A 25,195-nucleotide genomic window follows, 5' to 3' on the forward strand; every position below is an offset into this window, starting at 1 on the left:
TAAAAGTCATTTTGCCAACAATTGTTTACAGACAGATTATTTCACTTATAATTCAAAGTATCACAATTACAGTGGGTCAGAAGTTTACATACACTAAGTTGACTGTGCCTTTAAACAGCTTGGAAAATTCCAGAAAATGATGTCATGGCTTTAAAACCTTCTGATAGGCTAATTGACATCATTTGAGTCGCTTTTTATTATTATTATACCTTAATTTCAACAAGGAACACTGAGGCTGAGACCAAGGTCTCTTTTACAGCTGGGCCCTGCGTAAACATGTTGTCACGCCTTGGTCATTGTATTTTGTGTTTTTGTTATATGTTTGGGTAGGTGAGGGTGTGACATGGGTTTATATGTTGTGTTTCATATTGGGGTTTGTAGTAATTGGGATTGTGTATGATTAGGGGTGTGTCTAGTTAGGCTTGGCTGCCTGGGGCGATTTCTCAATCAGAGTCGGGTGCTTGTCGTTTTCTCTGAGAACCGTATTTAGACAGCCTGACTTTCGCGTTGTAATTTGTGGGTGTTTGTTCCTGTCTTAGTGTTGTAGTCACCAGATAGGCTGTAATAGGTTTCCGTTTCGTTTGTTGCTTTCGTTATTCAGTTATTTCATGTACAGCGATATTTCATTAAAGTCATGAGTAACCTACACGCTGCATTTCGGTCTGACTCTCTTCATTCAACAGACAAACGACGTTACACATGTTCGCATACAGTTGGTGGTGTACCTGTGGATGTATTTCAAGGCCTACCTACCTACCTATTGCCAACAAAGGGTATATAACAAAGTATTGAGAAACTTTTGTTGTTGACCAAATACTTATTTTCCACCATAATTTGCAAATAAATTCATTAAAAATCCTACAATGTGATTGTCTGGATTTTTTTCTCTCATTTTGTCTGTCATAGTTGAAGTGTACCTATGATGAAAATTGCAGGCCTCTCATCTTTTTAAGTGGGATAACTTGCACAATTGGTGGCTGACTAAATACTTTTTTTGCCGCACTGTAAACACCATGGGACCACGCAGTCTTCATAATTCTGAGATTTCCATCCCCAACTACAACATTTTCCGTCAAGATAGAACTGCCAAAGGGGGAGGAGTTATTCTGCAAAGTTCTGTCATACTTTCCAGGTCTATGCCCAAACAGTTCGTGCTTCTTTTAAAAATGAATCTCTCCAGAAAGTCTCTCACTGTTGCCGCCTGTTATAGACCCCCCTCAGCTCCCAGCTGTGCCCTGGACACCATATGTGAATTGATTGTCGTCCCCCCCCCCAGCTATCTTCAGAGTTCGTTCTGTTAGGTGACCTACACTGGGAAATGCTAAACACCCTGGCAGTCCTACAATATAAGCTAGACGCCCTAAATCTCACACAAATTATCATGGAACCCACCAGGTACAACCCTAAATCTGGAAACATGGGCACACTCATATTATCCTGACCAACTTTCCCTCCAAATATACCTCTGCTGTTTTCATTCAGGATCTCAGCGATCATTGCCTCATTGCCTGTATCCGCTATGGGTCTGCGGTCAAACAACCACCCCTCATCACTGTCAAACGCTCTCTAAAACACTTCTGCGAGCAGGCCTTTCTAGTCGACCTGGCCCAGGTATCCTGGAAGGATATTGACCTCATCCCGTCAGTCGAGGATGCCTGGTCATTCTTTAAAAGTAATTTCCTCGCCATCTTAAATAAACATGCCCCTTTCAAAAAATGGAGAACTAAGAACAGATATAGCCCTTGGTTCACTCCAGACCTGACTGCCCTCCACCAGCACAAAAACAACCTGTGTCGGACTGCACTAGCATCGAATAGTCCCCGCGATATGCAACTTTTCAGGGAAGTCAGGAACCAATACATGCAGTCAGTCAGGAAAACAACGGCTAGCTTTTTCAAACAGAAATAAGCATCCTATAACTCTAACTCCCAAAATGTTTTGGGACACTAAAGTCCATGGAGAATAAGAGCACCTCCTCCCAGCTGCCCACTCCACTGAGGCTAGGTAACACTGTCCCCACCGATAAATCCATGATAATCGAGAATTTCAATAAGTATTTCTCTACGACTGGCCATGCTTTTCTCCTGGCAACCCCAACCCTGGCCAATAGCTCCGCACCGTCCGCAGCTACTTGCCCAAGCCTCTCCAGCTTCTCCTTCACCCATATCCAGATAGCAGATGTTCTGAAAGAGCTGTAAAATCTGGACCCGTACAAATCAGCTGGGCTAGACAATCTGGACCCTCTCTTTCTAAAATTATCCACTGCCATTGTTGCAACCCCTATTACCAGTCTGTTCAACCTCTCTTTCGTATCGTCCAAGATGTCTAAAGATTGGAAAACTGCCGCAGTCATTCCCCTCTTCAAAGGGCGTGACACTCTAGACCCAAACTGTTACAGACCTATATCCATCCTGCCCTGCCTTTCTAAAGTCTTCGAAAGCCAAGTTGATAAACAGATCACTGACCATTTCGAAACCCACCCTACCTTCTCCGCTGTGCAATCCGGTTTCCGAGCTGGTCACGGGTGCACCTCAGCCACGCTCAAGGTACTAAACGATATCATAACCGCCATCGATAAAAGACAGTACTGTGCAGCCATCTTCATCGACCTGGCCAAGGCATTTGACTCTGTCAATCACCCTAATCTTATGGGCAGATTCAACAGCCTTGGTTTCACAAATGACTGCCTCGCCTGGTTAACCAACTACTTCTCTGATAGAGTTCAGTGTGTCAAATTGGAGGGCCTGTTGTCCGAACCTCTGGCAGTCTCTATGGGGGTGCCACAGGGTTCAATTCTCGGCCCGACTCTTTTCTCTGTATACATCAACGATGTCGCTCTTGCTGCGGGTGATTCCCTGAACCACCTCTACGCAGACGATACCATTCTGTATACATCTGGCCCTTCTTTGGACACTGTTTTAACAAACCTCCAAATGAGCTTCAATGCCGTACAACACTCCTTCGGTGGCCTCCAACTGCTCTTAAACGCTAGTAAGACTAAATGCATCCTTTTCAACCGTTCGCTGCCCGAACCCGCTCGCCCGGCTAGCATCACTACTCTGGACAGTTGTGATTTAGAATATGTGGACAACTACAAATACCTGTGTCTGGCTAGACTGTAAACTCTCCTTCCAGACTCATATTAAACATCTCCAATCCAAAATTAAATCTAGAATCGGCTTCCTATTTCGCAACAAAGCCTCCTTCCCTCACGCCGCCAAACATACCCATGTAAAACTGACTATCCTACCGATCCTTGACTTTGGCGATGTCATTTACAAAATAGCCTCCAACACGCTACTCAGCAAATTGGATGCAGTCTACTACAGTGCCATCCATTTTGTCATCAAAGCCACGTACACCACCCACCACTGCAACCTGTATGCTCTCGTCGGCTAGCCCTCGCTACATATTCGTCGCCTGATCCATTGGCTCCAGGTCATCTATAAGTCTTTGCTAGGTAAAGCTACGCCATATCTCAGCTCATTGGTCACGATAACAACACCCACCCATAACACGCGCTCCAGCAGGTATATCTCACTGGTCATCCCCAAAGCCAACACCTCATTTGGCCGACCTTTCCTTCCAGTACTCTGCTGCCAATTACTGGAACGAATTGCAAAAATCGCTGAAGCTGGAGATTTATATTTACTTTACTAACTTTAAACATCAGCTATCTGAGCAGCAAACCGATCGCTGCAGCTGTACATAGCCGATCTGTAAATAGCCCATCCAATCTACCTACCTCATCCCCATGTTGTTTTTATGTACTTTTTCTGCTCTTTTGCACACCAGTATTTCTACTTGAGCATCATCATCTGCACATCTATCACTCCAGTGTTAATTTGCTAAATTTTAATTACTTTGCTACTTTTGTCTATTTATTGCCTTACCTGCCCATCCATTTGCACACACTGTATATAGACTTTCTTTTTTTCTATTCTGTTATTGACTGTACGGTTGTTTATTCCATGTGTAACTTTGTGTTTGTGTCGCACTGATTTGCTTTATCTTGGCCAGGTCGCAGTTGTAAATGAGAACTTGTTCTCAACTAGCCTACCTGGTTAAATAAAGGTTAAATAAAAAATTAAAAAATACCACTCAGGAAGGAGATGCGTTCTGTCTCCTAGAGATGCACGTAAAGGGGTCCTAAAATTGCAAATCAAATAGCTAAATGACCAGTAGTTGTGTTCAGTAGTTGTCAGTAATTGTGTTGTGGTCAGTAGTTGAGTGGTCGTGGTCCTTAGTTTTGGGGTCAGTAATTGTTTAGTTGTGTTCAGTTAGTAATTTATATAAGCAGGTGTATGATCAGTAGTTGTGTGATTGTGGTCACTAGATGTGGTCAGAAGTTGTGGCTGTGGTCAGTAGTGGTGTGGTAGTGGTCAGTAGTTGTGTGGACGTGGTCAGTAATTGTGGTGAGTAGTTGTGTGGTCAATATTTGTGTGGTTGTGGTCACTCTCTTCACCCTCATCATAATTGTTGCCTTCTGCAGCTATTGTTGCCCTTCTGCGGCTATAGAGTATCCATAGCAACAGTTTGGTTCAGGCTGCTCAATGATGACACAGAGAGCTGTTAGTAGATGTTAACTAGCCACTTTTTGTCACTCTAGAAGCTATTCCTAATCTGCTCTATCCAATCAGAGGGGTACAGCCCACCCGTGTCTTTAGAGACAGGTAAACTAGCCAGTTGGGTAATATAGAGCATGGAGCTGATGCATGATCCTGAGGAGGACAAAGCAATTGAGCCTTATAAATATTCTCTTTATCATTCCAGGTCGTCCAGACCAGGGAAGCATTTGAAATCTTACCACTAGCTGTTCGGTCTGAAAAAGATTCATAAATCATGTGAATTTGTCGAGCTATGAAGACGTTCTCTCCTGCCGAGCAAAGCGTTGCTAGGGAACAGTAGCCTTGGAAACATTGCTCCCTTATGGCTAAAGCAAGTGTGAGAAACATGCTAACATACTGTCATGCAGGTGAAAGAGGACCCAAAAGCGACTTAACAGAAACAGAGTTTATTAAAGTCCAAAACGGAATAACAGAAATCCTCTAGACTTGTAGAGGGGAAACAACTGGAGAAGCGGCCACAGACTGCAGGTCGCTTCGGGTAGGCGCAGGCCGTAGTCGACTGAGACACCTGCTCACACGCAGCATCTGATGAAGGCACAAAACACGACAGGACAGGGTGATACACAATCACGGCAAAAACACGACAGGACAGGGCGAAACGCAATCACAGCATGGTGAATACAATACAAGGAACCGACGGGACAGGAACGGATCACAAAGGAATAAATAGGGACTCTAATCAGGGGAAAGGATCGGGAACAGGTGTGGGAAGACTAAATGATGATTAGGGGAATAGGAACAGCTGGGAGCAGGAACGGAACGATAGAGAGAAGAGAGAGCGAGAGAGTGAGAGAGGGAGGGGGAGAGAGAGGGATAGAAGGAGGAAAAGAACCAAATAAGACCAGCAGAGGGAAACGAATAGCATGGGGAGCACAGGGACAAGACATGATAATAAATGACAAACATGACAGTACCCCCCCACTCACCGAGCGCCTCCTGGCGCACTCGAGGAGGAATCCTGGCGGCAACGGAGGAAATCATCGATGAGTGAACGGTCCAGCACGCCCCGAGACGGAACCCAACTCCTCTCCTCAGGACCGTAACCCTCCCAATCCACTAGGTATTGGTGACCCCGTCCCCGAGAACGCATGTCCATGATCTTATGTACCTTGTAAATAGGTGCGCTCTCGACAAGGACGGGAGGGGGAGGGAAGACGAACGGGGGTGCGAAGAAAGGGCTAACACAGGAGACATGGAAGACAGGATGGACGCGACGAAGATGTCGCGGAAGAAGCAGTCGCACAGCGACAGGATTGACGACCTGGGAGACACGGAACGGACCAATGAACCGCGGAGTCAACTTACGAGAAGCTGTCGTAAGAGGAAGGTTGCGAGTGGAAAGCCACACTCTCTGGCCGCAACAATACCTTGGACTCTTAATCCTGCGTTTATTGGCGGCTCTCACCGTCTGTGCCCTGTAACGGCAAAGTGCAGACCTCACCCTCCTCCAGGTGCGCTCACAACGTTGGACAAACGCTTGAGCGGAGGGAACGCTGGACTCGGCAAGCTGGGATGAGAACAGAGGAGGCTGGTAACCCAGACTACTCTGAAACGGAGATAACCCGGTAGCAGACGAAGGAAGCGAATTGTGAGCGTATTCTGCCCAGGGGAGCTGTTCTGCCCAAGACGCAGGGTTTCTGAAAGAAAGGCTGCGTAGTATGCGACCAATCGTCTGATTGGCCCTCTCTGCTTGACCGTTAGACTGGGGATGAAACCCGGAAGAGAGACTGACGGACGCACCAATCAAACGACAGAACTCCCTCCAAAACTGTGACGTGAATTGCGGGCCTCTGTCTGAAACGGCGTCTAACGGGAGGCCATGAATTCTGAATACATTCTCAATAATGATTTGTGCCGTCTCCTTAGCGGAAGGAAGTTTAGCGAGGGAATGAAATGTGCCGCCTTAGAGAACCTATCGACAACCGTCAGAATCACAGTCTTCCCCGCAGACAAAGGCAGACCGGTAATGAAGTCTAAGGCAATGTGAGACCATGGTCGAGAAGGAATGGGGAGCGGTCTGAGACGACCGGCAGGAGGAGAGTTACCCGACTTAGTCTGCGCGCAGTCCGAACAAGCAGCCACGAAACGGCGCGTGTCACGCTCCTGAGTCGGCCACCAAAAGCGCTGGCGAATAGACGCAAGAGTGCCTCGAACACCGGGATGACCAGCTAACTTGGCAGAGTGAGCCCACTGAAGAACAGCCAGACGAGTGGAAACAGGAACGAAAAGGAGGTTACTAGGACAAGCGCGCGGCGACGCAGTGTGCGTGAGTGCTTGCTTAACCTGTCTTTCAATTCCCCAGACTGTTAACCCGACAACACGCCCATAAGGAAGAATCCCCTCGGGATCAGTAGAAGCCACAGAAGAACTAAACAGACGGGATAAGGCATCAGGCTTGGTGTTCTTGCTACCCGGACGGTAAGAAATCACAAACTCGAAACGAGCGAAAAACAACGCCCAACGAGCTTGACGGGCATTAAGTCGTTTGGCAGAACGGATGTACTCAAGGTTCTTATGGTCTGTCCAAACGACAAAAGGAACGGTCGCCCCCTCCAACCACTGTCGCCATTCGCCTAGGGCTAAGCGGATGGCGAGCAGTTCACGGTTACCCACATCATAGTTGCGCTCAGATGGCGACAGGCGATGAGAAAAATAAGCGCAAGGATGAATCTTATCGTCAGACTGGAAGCGCTGGGATAGGATGGCTCCCACGCCTACCTCTGAAGCGTCAACCTCGACAATGAATTGTCTAGTGACGTCAGGAGTAACGAGGATAGGAGCGGACGTAAAACGTTCCTTTAGAAGATCAAAAGCTCCCTGGGCGGAACCGGACCACTTAAAACACGTCTTGACAGAAGTAAGAGCTGTGAGAGGGGCAGCAACTTGACCGAAATTACGAATGAAACGCCGATAGAAATTAGCGAAACCTAAAAAGCGCTGCAACTCGACACGTGACCTTGGAACGGGCCAATCACTGACAGCTTGGACCTTAGCGGAATCCATCTGAATGCCTTCAGCGGAAATAACGGAACCGAGAAAAGTAACGGAGGAGACATGAAAAGAGCACTTCTCAGCCTTTACGTAGAGACAATTCTCTAAAAGGCGCTGTAGAACACGTCGAACGTGCTGAACATGAATCTCGAGTGACGGAGAAAAAATCAGGATATCGTCAAGATAGACAAAAACAAAAATGTTCAGCATGTCTCTCAGAACATCATTAACTAATGCCTGAAAAACAGCTGGGCATTGGCGAGACCGAACGGCAGAACCCGGTACTCAAAATGCCCTAACGGAGTGTTAAACGCCGTTTTCCACTCGTCCCCCTCTCTGATGCGCACGAGATGGTAAGCGTTACGAAGGTCCAACTTAGTAAAGCACCTGGCTCCCTGCAGAATCTCGAAGGCTGATGACATAAGGGGAAGCGGATAACGATTCTTAACCGTTATGTCATTCAGCCCTCGATAATCCACGCAGGGCGCAGAGTACCGTCCTTCTTTTTAACAAAAAGAACCCCGCCCCGGCCGGAGAAGAAGAAGGCACTATGGTACCGGCGTCAAGAGACACAGACAAATAATCCTCGAGAGCCTTACGTTCGGGAGCCGACAGAGAGTATAGTCTACCTCGAGGAGGAGTGGTCCCCGGAAGGAGATCAATACTACAATCATACGACCGGTGAGGAGGAAGGGAGTTGGCTCGGGACCGACTGAAGACCGTGCGCAGATCATGATATTCCTCCGGCACTCCTGTCAAATCGCCAGGTTCCTCCTGAGAAGTAGGGACAGAAGAAACGGGAGGGATGGCAGACATTAAACACTTCACATGACAAGAAACGTTCCAGGATAGGATAGAATTACTAGACCAATTAATAGAAGGATTATGACATACAAGCCAGGGATGACCCAAAACAACAGGTGTAAACGGTGAACGGAAAATCAAAAAAGAAATAGTCTCACTGTGGTTACCAGATACTGTGAGAGTTAAAGGTAGTGTCTCAAATTTGATACTGGGAAGATGACTACCATCTAAGGCAAACATGGGCGTAGGCCTGTCTAACGGTCTGAAAGGAATGTTATGTTTCCGAGCCCATGCTTCGTCCATGAAACAACCCTCAGCCCCAGAGTCAATCAAAGCACTGCATGTAGCACCCGAACCGGTCCAGCGTAGATGGACCGACATAGTAGTACAAGATCTAGATGAAGGGACCTGAGTAGTAGCGCTCACCAGTAGCCCTCCGCTTACTGATGGGCTCTGGCCTCTTACTGGACATGAATTAACAAAATGTCCAGCAACTCCGCAATAGAGGCACAGGCGGTTGGTGATCCTCCATTCCCTCTCCTTATTCGAGATGCGAATCCCTCCCAGCTGCATGGGCTCAGTCTCAAAGCCAGAGGAGGGAGATGGTTGCGATGCTGAGCAGGGAAACACCGTTGATGCGAGCTCTCTTCCACGAGCCCGGTGACGAAGATCTACCCGTCGTTCTATGCGGATGGCGAGAGCAATCAAAGAATCCACATCTGATGGAACCTCCCGGGAGAGAATCTCATCCTTAACCACTGCGTGGAGTCCCTCCAGAAAACGAGCGAGCAGCGCCGGCTCGTTCCACTCACTAGAGGCAGCAAGAGTGCGAAACTCAATAGAATAATCCGTTATGGACCGTTCACCTTGGCATAAGGAAGCCAGGGCCCTAGAAGCCTCCCTACCAAAAACTGAACGGTCAAAAACCCGAATCATCTCCTCTTTAAAGTTCTGGAATTTGTTAGAGCAATCAGCCCTTGCCTCCCAGATAGCTGTGCCCCATTCTCGAGCCCGGCCAGTAAGGAGTGAAATGACGTAAGCAACCCGAGCTCTCTCTCTAGAGTATGTGTTGGGTTGGAGAGAGAACACAATCTCACACTGCGTGAGAAAGGAGCGACACTCAGTGGGCTGCCCGGAGTAGCAAGGTGGGTTATTAACCCTAGGTTCTGGAGGCTCGGCAGGCCAGGAAGTAACAGGTGGCACGAGACGTAGACTCTGGAACTGTCCAGAGAGGTCGGAAACCTGAGCGGCCAGGTTCTCCACGGCATGGCGAGCAGCAGACAATTCCTGCTCGTGTCTGCCGAGCATGGCTCCTTGGATCCTGACGGCAGTGTAACGAGCGTCTGTAGTCGCTGGGTCCATTCCTTGGTCGGTTCCTTCTGTCATGCAGGTGAAAGAGGACCCAAAAGCGACTTAACAGAAACAGAGTTTATTAAAGTCCAAAACGGAATAACAGAAATCCTCTAGACTTGTAGAGGGGAAACAACTGGAGAAGCGGCCACAGACTGCAGGTCGCTTCGGGTAGGCGCAGGCCGTAGTCGACTGAGACACCTGCTCACACGCAGCATCTGATGAAGGCACAAAACACGACAGGACAGGGTGATACACAATCACGGCAAAAACACGACAGGACAGGGCGAAACGCAATCACAGCATGGTGAATACAATACAAGGAACCGACGGGACAGGAACGGATCACAAAGGAATAAATAGGGACTCTAATCAGGGGAAAGGATCGGGAACAGGTGTGGGAAGACTAAATGATGATTAGGGGAATAGGAACAGCTGGGAGCAGGAACGGAACGATAGAGAGAAGAGAGAGCGAGAGAGTGAGAGAGGGAGGGGGAGAGAGAGGGATAGAAGGAGGAAAAGAACCAAATAAGACCAGCAGAGGGAAACGAATAGCATGGGGAGCACAGGGACAAGACATGATAATAAATGACAAACATGACACATACAGTACGTTTGTGATTTAATACTAAATAAATACTGCACTCTGACCCACAAAATGTATTTGTTAGATTCATGATACTGTTGTGAGACAAAGCAACGAAAGTGACCTTCAAAGTGTGATGTAGTTTTATTGGAATTTGCAGCTGTTGTTACAGCTGTTGTTGACATGACTTGCTGCATCTAGAAAAAGAGCAGTTGATGGCTAACTAAAACCGCTCTATCTACTATCTGATTCAAGCTATTCCTAAAATGTCAAATGCTCTGTTTTTGCTGACTTTTTGGGGTAGTGGTCAAAATGGCAGTTGTTTACAAAAACGTTACAGAAAATGTTGTTGATGTGATTACTAAAACAGCTGTAATGTTTTAGCAGAATATTTTAGGGGGTTGAAAGGCCATATGAATAACAGAAGTAAACAAAGATGTAAACACTCTAAATGTGGTCTAAGTTGTTGCAAAGCGCTCAAAGTAGCTGAATTGTGTCAAATTGCATTATTACTTCTCTGATAGAGTTCAGTGTGTCAAATTGGAGGGTCTGCTGTCCGGACCTCTGGCAGTCTCTATGGGGGTGCCACAGGGTTCAATTCTTGGACCGACTCTCTTCTCTGTATACATCAATGATGTCGCTCTTGCTGCTGGTGAGTCTCTGATCCACCTCTACGCAGACGACACCATTCTGTATACTTCTGGCCCTTCTTTGGACACTGTGTTAACAACCCTCCAGGCAAGCTTCAATGCCATACAACTATACTTCTGTGGCCTCCAATTGCTCTTAAATACAAGTAAAACTAAATGCATGCTCTTCAACCGATCGCTACCTGCACCTGCCCGCCTGTCCAACATCACTACTCTGGACGGCTCTGACTTCGAATACGTGGACCATTACAAATACTTAGGTGTCTGGTTAGACTGTAAACTCTCCTCCCAGACCCATATCAAACATCTCCAATCCAAAGTTAAATCTAGAATTGGCTTCCTTTTTCGCAACAAAGCATCCTTCACTCATGCTGCCAAACATACCCTTGTAAAACTGACCATCCTACCAAGACAAAGCAAAGCAGTGCGACACAAACAACATGGGACAAATGGGATAAACAAACACAATACAAAACAAACTAAACACAATAGAAAAATATATATACAGTGTGTTCAAATTAGGGAAGAAAGGCAATACATAGGCCATAGTGCTGAAATAATTACAATTTAGCATTATTAACACTGGAGTGATAGATGTGCAGAAAAATCTACTGCACACTGAGGTCCTGAATTTACAAAAAGAGCTACTGCAAATTCAGAAACAGAAACTCCTGCAGAGTAACAAATGCCCACTGTGTAAAGAATGCTGATCTTTTTATTTATTTAAACAATAATTTATCAAAAAAATGCTTTCCCAAGCAATTTTGTGTCCTCCAGTCTTGTCCCCACTCTTGTGTTCTGATGCTTCCAGTTCCACCCTGTATGGTATTGAGAATAACAAAGTCTTAATAATACATTTGAATACAGATAGCCTAATTAGGAATTGTGAGTTTCGATCAAAACAATATTGCTTTTTACATGTTACCAATGTTACATTATACAAACCTTTGGCTGCAAAATGGTTCTCAATCAAGGTTCTCCTCACAGCATTCTCATTTGCATTGGCAGCATTTTGCACCTGGCCATCTTCCTCATTCTCCTCAGGTAGGTCCTCCTCAGGTGACTCATCTCCTTGTCTCTTGCCAAAGTTATACAGAACCGCCACTGCAATAATGATTGTCATGTTAGTGTCCATCTTCGTGCAGAGCCCCTCCTTTAGGCAGGGGAATCTTTTTTTCCACACTCCCAAAAAATCCTTGCCAGGATATGAGAGGGGTTGTAAATTGTCTCTCTTTAGATGTCTGGGGTTTTAAAAGGGGAGTCATAAGGTACCCACGACAGGCATATCCATTGTCACCGAGTAGGTGGCCTTCATATGCCCCCCTTTCCAGCATTGTCAAGGATTCTGCTGTCATGGGTGGACGATCTGGCGTTGTCCATCGGAATAACATAATCTCCCGATTGACTCTAGAAAGTTACACATTTAAAAAATGAAGGACAGTCCAAGGTCATTTTACCCCTAATCTTGAGAAATTATCATACCATACACTTTTGGAAAACATAAATAGTAAACAAATTAAATAACACTGCACCAATGTCAGTTTCCATTCATACAAAGTGTTGGCTAAATTGCCACAGTAGATTTTCCATGCTTGTAAAATAGATGAATCAACCCTAGTCTGTTAAAAAAGGACTAAATTGTTCCGATGACGATACCAACCAGAGGGTAAATATATCTTGAAAGACTTTTGTTGCAAGCAGGACTAAAGCAACGAGGAAGAAGTGAAGCGAGAGGGTTCACTCTCACCAAAATAAGACCAATGCATTTCTGTGCGTTTAATATGCAAACTTAAACTTGTTGCCTGCCTCACTGCCTTTGGAACGACTTCCATTGTTAGGGCGGAGACATGAGTATCTCGTCATTATTTACATATCTCTGACTAACACCGACGTCATCTTTATTTAGAGAGCAGCTGAGCAGTAGCGGTGACCGACCAATAATAATTTGCAGAGGTGGGTAAGAGTACTGAAAATGTGTAGTTAAGTGAAAGTGCAGTGACTTAGACTGTAATTTACTCAAGTAAAATTAGCCTTAAACTACTCAAGTAAGAGCAAAAATGTACCTGGTCAGAAAACCACTTAACTACTAGTTACATATTTAGTTTGGTAATGTTTTACACCTTATGGTAAACTGTGACAGCAAACAAAAAGGACAACAACTTAGTGCACTTGTGCACTTTACTAGTCACCTATTAGCGGACCGATTTAGCTGTCTGTAGCGCGAGCAACAAAATATGTAATTTCACAAACCACAATAGTAAAATCTGCACCTTACTGTAGCCTCTAGTGTTGCAATGCCTGTTGTAGTTTCATTTTAGTATCCACAACTCCCCACATGGTGGCGAGGAAGTACTAGTCTGGGTACCAGTCTTTTTAGCGAACATTCCAATCCATTCCTGTCATTTGCCAAAGAATCATTTGACCAATGATTGGAGTGGCAAGGAGTGGAATGTAATAGTTGAACAGAGATGGCAATCATGCAAGGAAAGTATTGAGATGTGATAAAATAACCATGTGAATTATTATAAAACTACACCTCTGGTTCCACTAGGGTTCACATAGGCCTAAATTGTAGGATAATTGGTTACACTATGTGAGTGTCTTCTATTGTGCTGTTTTGTGAATGTCATTGACCTGGTTCAGATGTGTTAGTGTGCAGTGAGTGGGCAGGCAGAGGCAGGCCTATTGGCCAAGGCCTATATACACAGAAATATGCTTGGTACAAAATCTGTCTTTTATTCATAATCTCTTCTTGTAGATGCAGGCTAATATTGTGCTGCAGGCTAATATTGTGCTAACATTGTATGAATAGCTGCTTATCTCTATCAATCCCCTTTCAAGCCAATTGCAGCAATGCTTGTTCACCATGGAGCCATTAATAACTTCAAACTGTGTATTGTGAGTTTATTGGACACCATTTTGCATTTAGGCTAAAAACGCAAGCCTTGCTTTACAGTACACATAGCCCATAATAATTGCCATCCAATTCAGACCCTGGCAATAGGCATTAGGCCAAAAATGGTTTAATTTATTTTTTAGTTCACCTTTATTTATTTAAGGCTAGTTGAGAACAAGTTCTCATTTACATTTGCGACCTTGCCAAGATAAAGCAAATGATTCACATGGTTAAATACATGATACAGAAAAAGCATAGAATAGAATATACAAGACTTCGATTAACATAAGTACAATTTCAAGTTGTAATTGAGAGAGTACTTCAGTTATCAATACTGGCCCCTCCCTCTGCAGAAACTTTCCCGACAGAGCAATAGGCCTAATTGATTGCATCATATTTATTGTAGGCCTATATGTGCTGATTTACATTATAAAGCTATCTGACCAGATGGAGCTTGAGTAAAAAGATGGGTAACTACCTGGGATAAAGTTCACAGTTCGTGACGCGTCGCGCTGAGTAATACCTTGGCTCCATGCCATTATTCAAATAATGACGCGTCAAAGTTGCCTACGCTTATGGGCTACGTGGCATGCCACAAGTGTTTGGCAACTGGAGTTTATTATTCGGTGATATCGTGTAGTGATGACTGTGATCGATAATATACCCTCTCTTATCCTTCACAGCACTGTGCGTAATAATGTGGCCAATTTGATCACTGTGCGCTAAAGCGCATGTGCCATGCTATCCGCCGTCTCTCTCTGCTTTTTGTGTGTGTGTGTGTGTGTGTGTGTGTCGTGTGTCCTGTCAGGAGACAGTGCCTGTCATTTCTTTGATGCGCTCATTGGTGTGTTCCTATAACGTGTCACAATTTTTGGTGGATTACCCCAGTTCTGTGGAGCATCATTAGGTGTTGAAGTACCACTCACGCTCTTTCATCCTTGTCTTCGAGGTATCCACTTGCAGGAACAAGGTCCCTCTGACTGGAACAGTTCAGGAACTGAATGAATGCAAATCGATCAGCATCCAAAGCAACTCGGGGAACAACTTTTTCAAACATGCTCTCTTTAATATTATCGGATCTTAAACTTGCGCCTGCTTCTAAAATGCATAGTATCCATGTGTCTAGAGAGCCCGCCAACATGCTATTTTCTTCTTTCACATTTCTAATGTTTTCATTGATGACGTCTCTGCTGGTGAAGGGACTGGAGACTGCGACCACCGCAGGGACCACGTCTGGCTGCGCGTCTTGTGGCATTCCGCCGATGGAGAAGGATTCGGAGCAGAGGCTCCTGGTTGAGATCGCCAAGCAACAGATCTTGAACAAGCTGCACCTGAAAGAGAGACCGAACATCACCTCGACTGTGCCCAGCGCTGCGCTTATCACCGCTCTCCGCAAACTGCACGCGGGGCGAGTCAGACCGGACGGCACCATTGAACTTGAAATGAAGATGAATGATTCAAAAGATCAGGGATATGAAATAGTGAGTTTCGCAGAAATGGGTAAGTGAAGTTATTTTGAACATTATAGTGTAGCCTACACTAGTGACACTATTGTTTACTTTCTTATGGACTTTATTGGGCGTTTGGTTATTACCTCCATTGTGGACTACTGACTGAATCGAATGCGCATTTGGAAAATTGGAAATAAGCCAGGTCAATTAAAATACTGAGCTCAGACATTTACATTGAAACCCTGACTTGAGATAACTGGGGAATATCAAGGTAGGCCTACTGATGTCTAATCTTAACTTGATCACTATTTTGTTGGCAATAATTTTCTAGATGCTTCAGGAAATTCAAATGAACTTAGTGATTCAAGCTGGTCTCAGAACATTTTGTATTATTCTGTACTTAAATTGAAGACCCTTAATTTAGTTTAATAAGCTACCTTTCTTACTGTATTTATTAATCAGATGGCCATCCTATCCATGCTAGATTTCAGAGATGTAAATTATACATTGGCAGATAAGGGTGCTCTTGAGCTGCTAGATGTTCTTTAATATTCCGCCATCAGATTTTCCACCAATGCTAATTTAAGGACACATCACTGCACTCTATACTCCTCTGTAATCTCTGTATTTTATTTTTTTAATGTTATTTTTACCTTTATTTAACCAGGTAGGCCAGTTGAGAACAAGTTCTCATTTACAACTGCGACCTGGCCAAGAGACAACAACAACAACAACACAGAGTTACACGAACAAATGTACAGTCAATAACACAAATGAAAAATAGAAAGATCTATGTACAGTGTGTGCAAATGGAGAAGTGTAGGAAGGTAGGCAATAAATAGACCATAGAGGCGAAAATAATTACAATTTAACATTAATACTGGAGTGATAGATATGCAGATGACGATGTGCAAGTAGAGATAATGGGGTGCAAAAGAGCAAGAGGGTAAGTAATAACATGGGGCTGAGGTAGTCGGGTGTGCTATTTACAGATTGTCTGTGTACAGGTACAGTGATCGGTATGCTGCTCTGACAGCTGATGCTTAAAGTTAGAGGGAGATATAAGACTCATTTTGCGATTCGTTCCAGTTGTTGGCAGCAGAGAACTGGAAGGAAAGAAAGCCAAAGGAAGTGTTGGCTTTGGGGATGACCAGTGCAATATACCTGCTGGAGGTGTGCTATGAGTGGGTGTTGCTATGGTGACCAGTGAGCTGAGATAAGATGGGGCTTTACCTAGCAAAGACTTCTAGATAACCTGGAGCCAGTGGGTTTGGCGATGGATATGTAGTTATGGCCTGCCAATGAGAGCATAGAGGTCACAGTGGTGGGTGGTATATGGTGCTTTGGTGACAAAACGGATGGCACTGTGATAGACTACATCCAGTTTGCTGAGTAGAGTGTTGGGGGCTATTTTGTAAACAACATCGCCGAAGTCAAGGATTGGTAGGATAGTCCGTTTTATGAGGGTATGTTTGGCGGCATTAGTGAAGGATGCTCTGTTTCGAAATAGGAAGCGATTCTAGACTTAACTTCTGATTGGAGATGCTTAATGTGAGTCTGGAAGGAGAGTTTACAGTCTAACCAGAAACCTAGGTATTTGGAATTGTCCACATATTCTAAGTCAGAACCGTCCAGAGTAGTGATGCTAGTCGGTCGGGCGGGTGCGGGCAGCAATTGGTTGAAAAGCATGCATTTAGTTTTACTAGCATTTTAAAGCAGTTGTAGGCCATGGAAGGAGTGTTGTGTGGCGTTGAAGCTCGCCCGGAGGTTTGTTAGCACAGTGTCCAAAGAAGGGCCAGATGTATACAGAATGGTGTCGTCTGTGTAGAGGTGGATAAGAGAATCACCAGCAGCAAGAGCAACATCATTGATATATACAGAGAAAAGTCGGCCCCGAGAATTGAGCCCTGTGGCACCCCATAGAGACTGCCAGAAGTCCGGACAACAGGCCCTCTGATTTGACACACTGAACTCTGTCTGAGAAGAAGTTGGTTAACCTGTTGCGACGAGCAATCCCGTATCCGGGAGTGTAATTATAGCCTCAAGCTCATTACCATAACGCAACGTTAACTATTCATGAAAATCGCAAATGAAATGAAATAAATATATTGGCTCACAAGCTTAGCCTTTTGTTAACAACACTGTCATCTCAGATTTTCAAAAAATGTTTTTCAACCATAACAGCACGAGCATTAGTGTAAGAGGACAGCGGAGTCAATCACCACCTTCCGGAGACACCTGAAACCCCACCTCTTTAAGGAATACCTAGGATAGGATAAAGTAATCCTTCTACCCCCCCTTAAAAGATTTAGATGCACTATTGTAAAGTGGCTGTTCCACTGGATGTCATAAGGTGAATGCACCAATTTGTAAGTCGCTCTGGATAAGAGCGTCTGCTAAATGACTTAAATGTAAATGTAATGTAAATGTAAGAGTATTGATAGCTAGCATAGCATTAAGCCTAGTATTCAGCAGGAAACATTTTTACAAAAACAAGAAAAGCATTCAAATAAAATCATTTACCTCTGAAGAACTTTGGATGTTTTCAATGAGGAGACTCTCAGTTAGATAGCAAATGTTCAGTTTTTCCAAAAAGATGATTTGTGTAGGAGAAATCGCTCAGTTTTGTTCATCACGTTTGGCTAAGAAAAAACCCAACAAATTCAGTCATTACAACGCAAACTTTTTTCCAAATTAACTCCATAATATCGACAGAAACATGGCAAACGTTGTTTAGAATCAATCCTCAAGGTGTTTTTCACATATCTATTCGATGATAAATCACTCGTTGCAGTTTGGTTTCTCCTCTGTTCAAAATGGAAGATTACGCAATAGTTTTGAAGGAGGACACCGAGCGGACACCTGGTAAATGTAGTCTCTTATGGTCAATTTTCCAATGATATGCCTACAAATACGTCACAATGCTGCAAACACCTTGGGGAAACGACAGAAAGTGTAGGCTCATTTCTTGCGCATTCACAGCCATATAAGGAGACATTGGAACACAGCGCCTCCAAAATCTGGCTCACTTCCTGTATGAAATTTAATCTTGGTTTCGCCTGTAGCATTAGTTCTGTGGCACTCACAGACAATATCTTTGCAGTTTTGGAAACGACAGAGTGTTTCCTTTCCAAAGCTGTCAATTATATGCATAGTGGAGCATCTTTTCGTAACAAAATATCTTGTTTAAAACTGGAACGTTTTTCATCCAAAAATGAAATACTGCCCCCAGAGGTTCAAGAGCTTAACCAGGCGAGACAGTCATTTGAGAAGCCAATGCTATTGAGTCTGCCGATAGGAATGCGGTGATTGGCAGAGTCAAAAGCCTTGGCCAGGTTGATGAATACGGCTGCACAATACTGTCTTTCATCGATGGTGATGCAGTTGGTGCCGAGGTGTTGGCCAGAGTAGGGGTTGCCAGGTGGAAAGCATGGCCAGCCGTGGATAAAATGCTCATTGAAATGATCGATTATCATAGATTTATCGGTGGTGTCATTGTTTCCTATCCTCAGTGCAGTGGGCTGCTGGGAGGAGGTGCTCTTATTCTCCATGGACTTTAGTGTCCCAAGACTTTTTGGAATTAGTGCTACTGGAAGCAAATTTCTGTTTGAAAAATCTAGCCTTAGCTTTCCTAATTGACTGAGTATATTGGTTCTTGACTTCCCTGAAGAGTTGCATATTGCGGTGGCTATTCGATGCTAATGCAGAACGCCACATGATGTTTTTGTGCTGTTCAAGAGCAGTCATGTCTGGGGTGAACCACGGGCTATATCTGCTCTTAGCTCTACATTTTTTTAATGGGGCATGCTTATTTAAGATGGATAGGAAAGCACTTTTTGAAGAGCAACCAGGCATCCTCTACTGACGGGATGAGGTCAATATCCTTCCAGGATATCTGGGCCAGGTTGGTTAGAAAGGCCTGCCCGCTGAAGTGTTTTAGGGAGGGTTTGACAGTGACGAGGGGTGGTCGTTTGACCGTGGACCCATTACCCACGCATGCAATGAGGCAGTGATTGTTGAGATCCTGGTTGAAGACAGCAGATGTGTATTTAGAGGGCAAGCTGGTCAGGATGATATCTAAGAGGGTGCCCATGGTTACGGATTTAGGGTTGTACCTGGTAGGTTCCTTGATAATTTGTGTGAGATTGCGGGCATCTAGTTTAGTTTGTAGGATGGCTGGGGTTTTAAGCAAGTCCCAGTTTAAGTCACCTAACAGTAACCACTCTGAAGATAGATGGGGGGCGATCAATTCACATATTGTGTCCAGGGCACAGCTGGGGGCTGACTGTGGTCTATAACAAGTGACAACGGTGAGAGACTTGTTTCTGGAAATGTGGATTTTTTTAAAGAAAAAGCTTGAATTGTTTGGGCACAGACCTGGATAGTATGACACAGACCTGGATAGTATAAAAAGATTTACACCAAGTGTGTAACGGCGTTCGTCTGTTGAAAGAGAGTCGGACCAAAATGCGGCGTGGTGGTTACTCATGTTCTTTAATGAAAATGAATGATACATGAAATAACATAAATGACAAAACAACAAACGAAACGTGAAAACCTATACAGCCTATCTTGTGACAGCAAACACAGAGACAGGAATCATTAATCAAACACACAGTGAAACTTAGGTTACCTAAATATGGTTCCCAATCAGAGACAACGAGAATCACCTGACTCTGATTGAGAACCGCCTCAGGCAGCCAAGCCTATGCTAGACACCCCTACTCAGCCGCAATCCCAATGCCTACAAAACCCCAATACGAAACACAACAAAATAAATCCATGTCACACCCTGGCCTGACCAAATATATAACGAAAACACAAAATACTAAGACCAAGGCGTGACAAAGTGTGATGTTTTAATTGTTACAAGTGTTACAACAGTCAAACAATCAATACTGAAATTTCACTTTCAATCATGTTACTAATATGGAAATCAAAGACGTTTCACCATGGAATTAAATTTAAGTTAAAAGTATACTTTTTTATTTTTTTTGCTAGCTACATGGTTGACACTGCAGCTAGCTATCTTAGTCAGCTTGGCAACCTACTGTAATAGCTAGTTAGCTATTGCCACACACGTTCGATTAATCTGTTCACTCTTTATGCCAATAACAAGTTGGCTAGATGGCCAACAAACCGATCATATGGGGAGCTAAAAACAGGAGATTAAACTTTGTCAGATTGTGGATTAGCCAAACCTAGTTAATTAGTCCTCGAAACACAATTTCAATAGCAGAAATATATCTTATAAATACTTATCTTACTCCAGAAATCTATAATATTACAAACGCTGAAGGTAATTAAAGTGTAACTTTCCTCTGAGTCTGGCTATGAACCCACGAACAAAGAATATCCTCAGGAGAGAAGTGAGCGGTGGTGGAGATAAAACTTGGTTTAACGGACAACTTTGAGAGCCAATGGATTGAGGAGTTTGGATGACAAGCTATTTTGAATACATTTCATAGGTCAAGGGGTTGTGAAACGTTCATACAGACGTAAAGGGGAACCAATAGTATTGATTCATGTGTAAAAAAAATGGGTTTGGAGGTTATCTGACAGTGACGATATAGTAATATAAATCTATGTAACTGAAGTTATTTGGTATAAATAATGTAACAGAGTAAAAAGTAAGTTGCTTCATTCAGAAATTACTTGAGTAAAAGTACAACCTACAGAGAGTAACTAGAAAAGTACTAATTCCTTCAATTGAAAGGGCAGTAGTGGGCCAGATTTTAAGCCATGCCTACTCTGGCATATGTGTGCCATTGTCAGTGGCTGTACCCGCTGGACCAAAGATAAATTAATGGTTATCTTACGTATTGCTTGCCTTCAATATATAATAAAACAATTTATTTAAAAAAAAAATACATCTTCACCCTACAGACATTGGCAAGTTATTATATTCCACATAAGAATTCACATGAGACCTGCTGTAGCCTGCGCGTAGCTTACATAGGCTACTTGAACTGACAACCAGTGAACCTGCGGTCTAAGTTATTGTATAGGCTCCAAACACTGCATCCAGCTGCCCCCTGGCGGCAATTCTAAATATTAAATGTCCATTAAAATCCTCCAGGATTATTTTCCTCCTGCGATTAAATATTAAGATCCGACATCTGTACCTCGAGCTTTAGCTCATGTCATTTCTATTTGACCTCATTCCAATTGAAACTATTAATGATTTGATTTCAATTTTGAACCTGGATGACGTAACATAGTAAGGTAAATCCAGGACACTTCAATTAGTGTGATATGTTACATATTTTAAGATTGTAGCTTTGCTTAAATAAATTACATGCTCTAACTTTGACTTGTGAACTTATATGAAAAATATTGGCATCATTTAGTACTACCCTGAAAGACTGGTACAGGGTTACAGCAGGGCTGTCAAACTTATTCCATGGAGGGCCTAGTTTTTGCCTGTTTTTGTTTTTTTCCTTTCAATTAAGCCCTAGACAACCAGATGTGAGGAGTTCCTTACTAATTTAGTGACCTTAATTCATCAATCAAGTACAAGGGAGGAGCGGAAACCCCAGACACTCAGCCCTCCATGGAATGAGTTTGACACGTGATTTACAGTAAATTATATATACACCTACAGGTAATACTGTTTATTGTGATAAAATGCCGAACAAATCCTCACACTCTGTATCTTCTCTCTGTGATCTAGATGAGATGGACACTACTGGTGCTCAGCCACGCCTCACCTTCCAGTTCCTGCAGGAGCAAGGCCACAGCATTCAGGTGCTCCAGTCAGCCCTGTGGCTGTACGTCCACTCCTCTGACGCCCCTAAATCGGGGTCCCGCCCCACCATCACAGCCCACATCTACCTCTCCGGGCCTGGGGGAAGCTGCTCTAACCGCACCCTCCTCCTAGAGAAGATCCTGGATGTGCAGAAGAGCAACTGGTACACCTTCCCCATTACACACACCCTGCAAGCGTTCATGGACGGGGGCCAGCGGCTGCTACAGCTGGAAGTCACCTGCGCAGAGACCGGGGTAGCCAGGGAGAATGGCGTTAGCCAGAACCTGTGTGAGCTGGGTAAGACCGTGGACATGGCCCACCAGCCGTTCATGGTGGCCCAGGTGCGGCTCCGCGAGGACCCCGAACACATCCTCCAGAAGAGGTCCCTGCAGTGCGGAGATGATGTTACGGTCTGCTGCAAGAAGGACTTCTACGTGAAGTTCAAGGATATCCAGTGGCAGGATTGGATAATAGCTCCAGAAGGGTACCACATGAATTACTGTATGGGCCAGTGTCCCCAGGCCCTGGCTGGGTCTCCAGGCATCGCGTCTTCCTTCCACGCTACAGTCTTCAGCCAGCTCAAAGCCAATGGCATCAATACAGCAGTGTCTTCCTGCTGTGTGCCCATCCAGCGCAGGCCTCTGTCTATGGTCTACTTCAACTCACAGCACAGCATCGTCAAGACCGACGTCCCTGACATGATCGTAGAGTCCTGCGGCTGTACGTAAAGAAATGGAAGAAAGAGAAAGACGAGACATTCAGCTAGTTATGCTTTTAGTCTGAGAAGACAAGATTGAACGTGTCACACATGCACAGACAGATGCAAACACATACATACATACATACATACATACATACATACATACATACATACATACATACATACATACATACATACATACATACATACATACATACATACATACATACATACATACATACATACATACATACATACATACATACATACATACATACATACATACATACATACATACATACATACATACATACTTCACGATCATGTAGTATAGAATTTAAGATATTCCGTCTTCATCAATTCGATAGAGGGTTTTTGAATGCCAATGGGGAATAATACTGCGTGCTCAAAGGGGTTTGTTCAGTCAATTGGTCATACACAGATAGCACATGACAGAAAGAGGAGAGAGATTCATGTATCACCTTCATTCCTTTTTTAATTTACTGTAAAACTATGAGCTGTTATTATTGTATTTCCTTTTATACTTAGTTTCTTTTGTATTACTGGTGAGCGTGAGGTGAGCTAAGACAGTAAGATTTATGCAGTCAGTGCCTGGACCTAAGGGAAATGGAGTAGAGCTTACTCTTTTTCTTTGTTTCTAATAAGATGTGTGTTGCATAGACAATTTTCACACATATCCCACGTACATATCCGACTGAGAGTGCCCATCATAATATAGTGCCATTGTATACACTAGTATAAAAGTATAAAAATCTTAAGTTGAAAGTTGTCTAACTCCTTCTAGTCCATTACAAGTATAGGTACATACATTGCAGAGCATTTTGGACTTCCCCACTGTTTTGTCATTTAGAAGGCAAATCTGAATTCTAAACTGTCTTGAGAGCCATAGAGGAGCTACGTTCTCGAGACTCCTGCAATTCTGATGATTTATACAACACAAGACAGCAGTAAAAGCTTTCAAAAAATCTCACTCCTGGGAAACCACCCAGACAGGAGCAGATATCTGATGTGGATAGGTTAAAAATGGTTTCATCAGCATCTGCACTGTATTATTTGCTCAGATAGTCAGTTAGGCAACAGTCTGGCTTTGACGGCATGAACTCAAGGTTATTACTCAGCTGTACAAGCAAACATTTAGCTATTGCCACAGTGTCAGGGAACGTGAAGGTCCATGAAGCACACAGGTCAACAAGCATGTGCATGTTCCAAGGCACATTGGAGTTTGCATTTTCCAAAATCTAAAGTTTAGGGCTGATGTAAATTAGATTAATCCATTCAAGCAAATGAAGTATCTGTCTATCTTTGTTTTCGTGCTATAATGTTTACACTAAATGGGTATAATGTGTGTTTATGATAAGTTTAAAGCTGAAACCTCTTTGCTGCTTTGTTACTGGTGTGCATCTTGTGTGTGGTTGGCAGTAACCGTGTATACTGTACTGTAGACTTTCCTACCCTACCCTGGACTATGGTTCAAAAGTCCCCATATTGCATTGCAGTATGATATGCTAGCATGGCCCTCAGGATCCTATAGCAAACACATCCTGGTTACCTTGCTCTTTAGAACGTTAGAATAATAGAACATTATATTGTTTTTCTGCAAGCACTTCCTGTCCTAGAGCTTAATGTATGTCACATTGAGGAGCCATCCTTCCATAGGGAACACGTACTGCAGTCTGGAATGTACCATGATGATAACTAATACCGTTGATTGTGAAAACCAAAAAGTGAACGTTTTTCCAAACAGAAAGCGTCATAACTTTCATGATTGGCAATGATTGCTTCATGAGCACTTTATCGGCTTACTGTATATTTATGAGATTCTGCAACAGGTAGTTCTCTACTGCCATTTCCTGTTTTTGGTACTCAGTCACTGCATGTTTAGAACAATGATAATGGCCAAAATATTGTTATCAGGTTATTTTCGTAAGCCCTTGCTTTTATGTACAGTATGTGTGGCCCTTGATATAACTTCATATTGTATCTGTTGTAAACAGAATTTCTCTATACTGTAACTGGATAATGACACCAGCATTTTGATTGAATATCAATTCCAGTAGATTCTATTGTCTTTTTATATTACATGATATTTTGAATAATTTGTATTAATAAACCTTATTTTTTATGTGTCTATTGTACTGTATTCCATAATTCTATTGAACATGTATTTTAAACAAAACAAATAAATATTTTTGACTTGACACTGATGACGTTTTTGATTTCTCAAGGAGTTGCACTTCCTGTTTTACCAGAAAGAAAATGCTTACAAAGAACAAAACAACACTGCAACTTAAGGGAAAAAATATTTTTATTTTTTATTTTTTACATGTGGACTTATTTTCACTCTTCTGTCCTTGTATTTTTTTTTTTGTA

General features: G+C 43.6%; 1 protein-coding gene across 1 annotated transcript; it reads left to right on the forward strand.

Moving 5' to 3' along the window:
- Window positions 1-14,642: 14,642 nt before the first annotated feature.
- Window positions 14,643-24,990, forward strand: LOC124021177 (inhibin beta B chain-like). Its single transcript, XM_046336527.1, has 2 exons — window positions 14,643-15,405; window positions 22,030-24,990. The coding sequence occupies exons 1-2, from the start codon at window positions 14,907-14,909 to the stop codon at window positions 22,830-22,832; spliced, it is 1,302 nt and encodes a 433-aa protein (XP_046192483.1). The 5' UTR covers window positions 14,643-14,906; the 3' UTR covers window positions 22,833-24,990.
- The last annotated feature ends 205 nt before the right edge of the window (window positions 24,991-25,195 follow it).

The sequence above is a fragment of the Oncorhynchus gorbuscha genome, linkage group LG03 (genome assembly GCF_021184085.1).
Source record: "Oncorhynchus gorbuscha isolate QuinsamMale2020 ecotype Even-year linkage group LG03, OgorEven_v1.0, whole genome shotgun sequence".
Classification (NCBI taxonomy): Eukaryota; Metazoa; Chordata; class Actinopteri; order Salmoniformes; family Salmonidae; genus Oncorhynchus; species Oncorhynchus gorbuscha.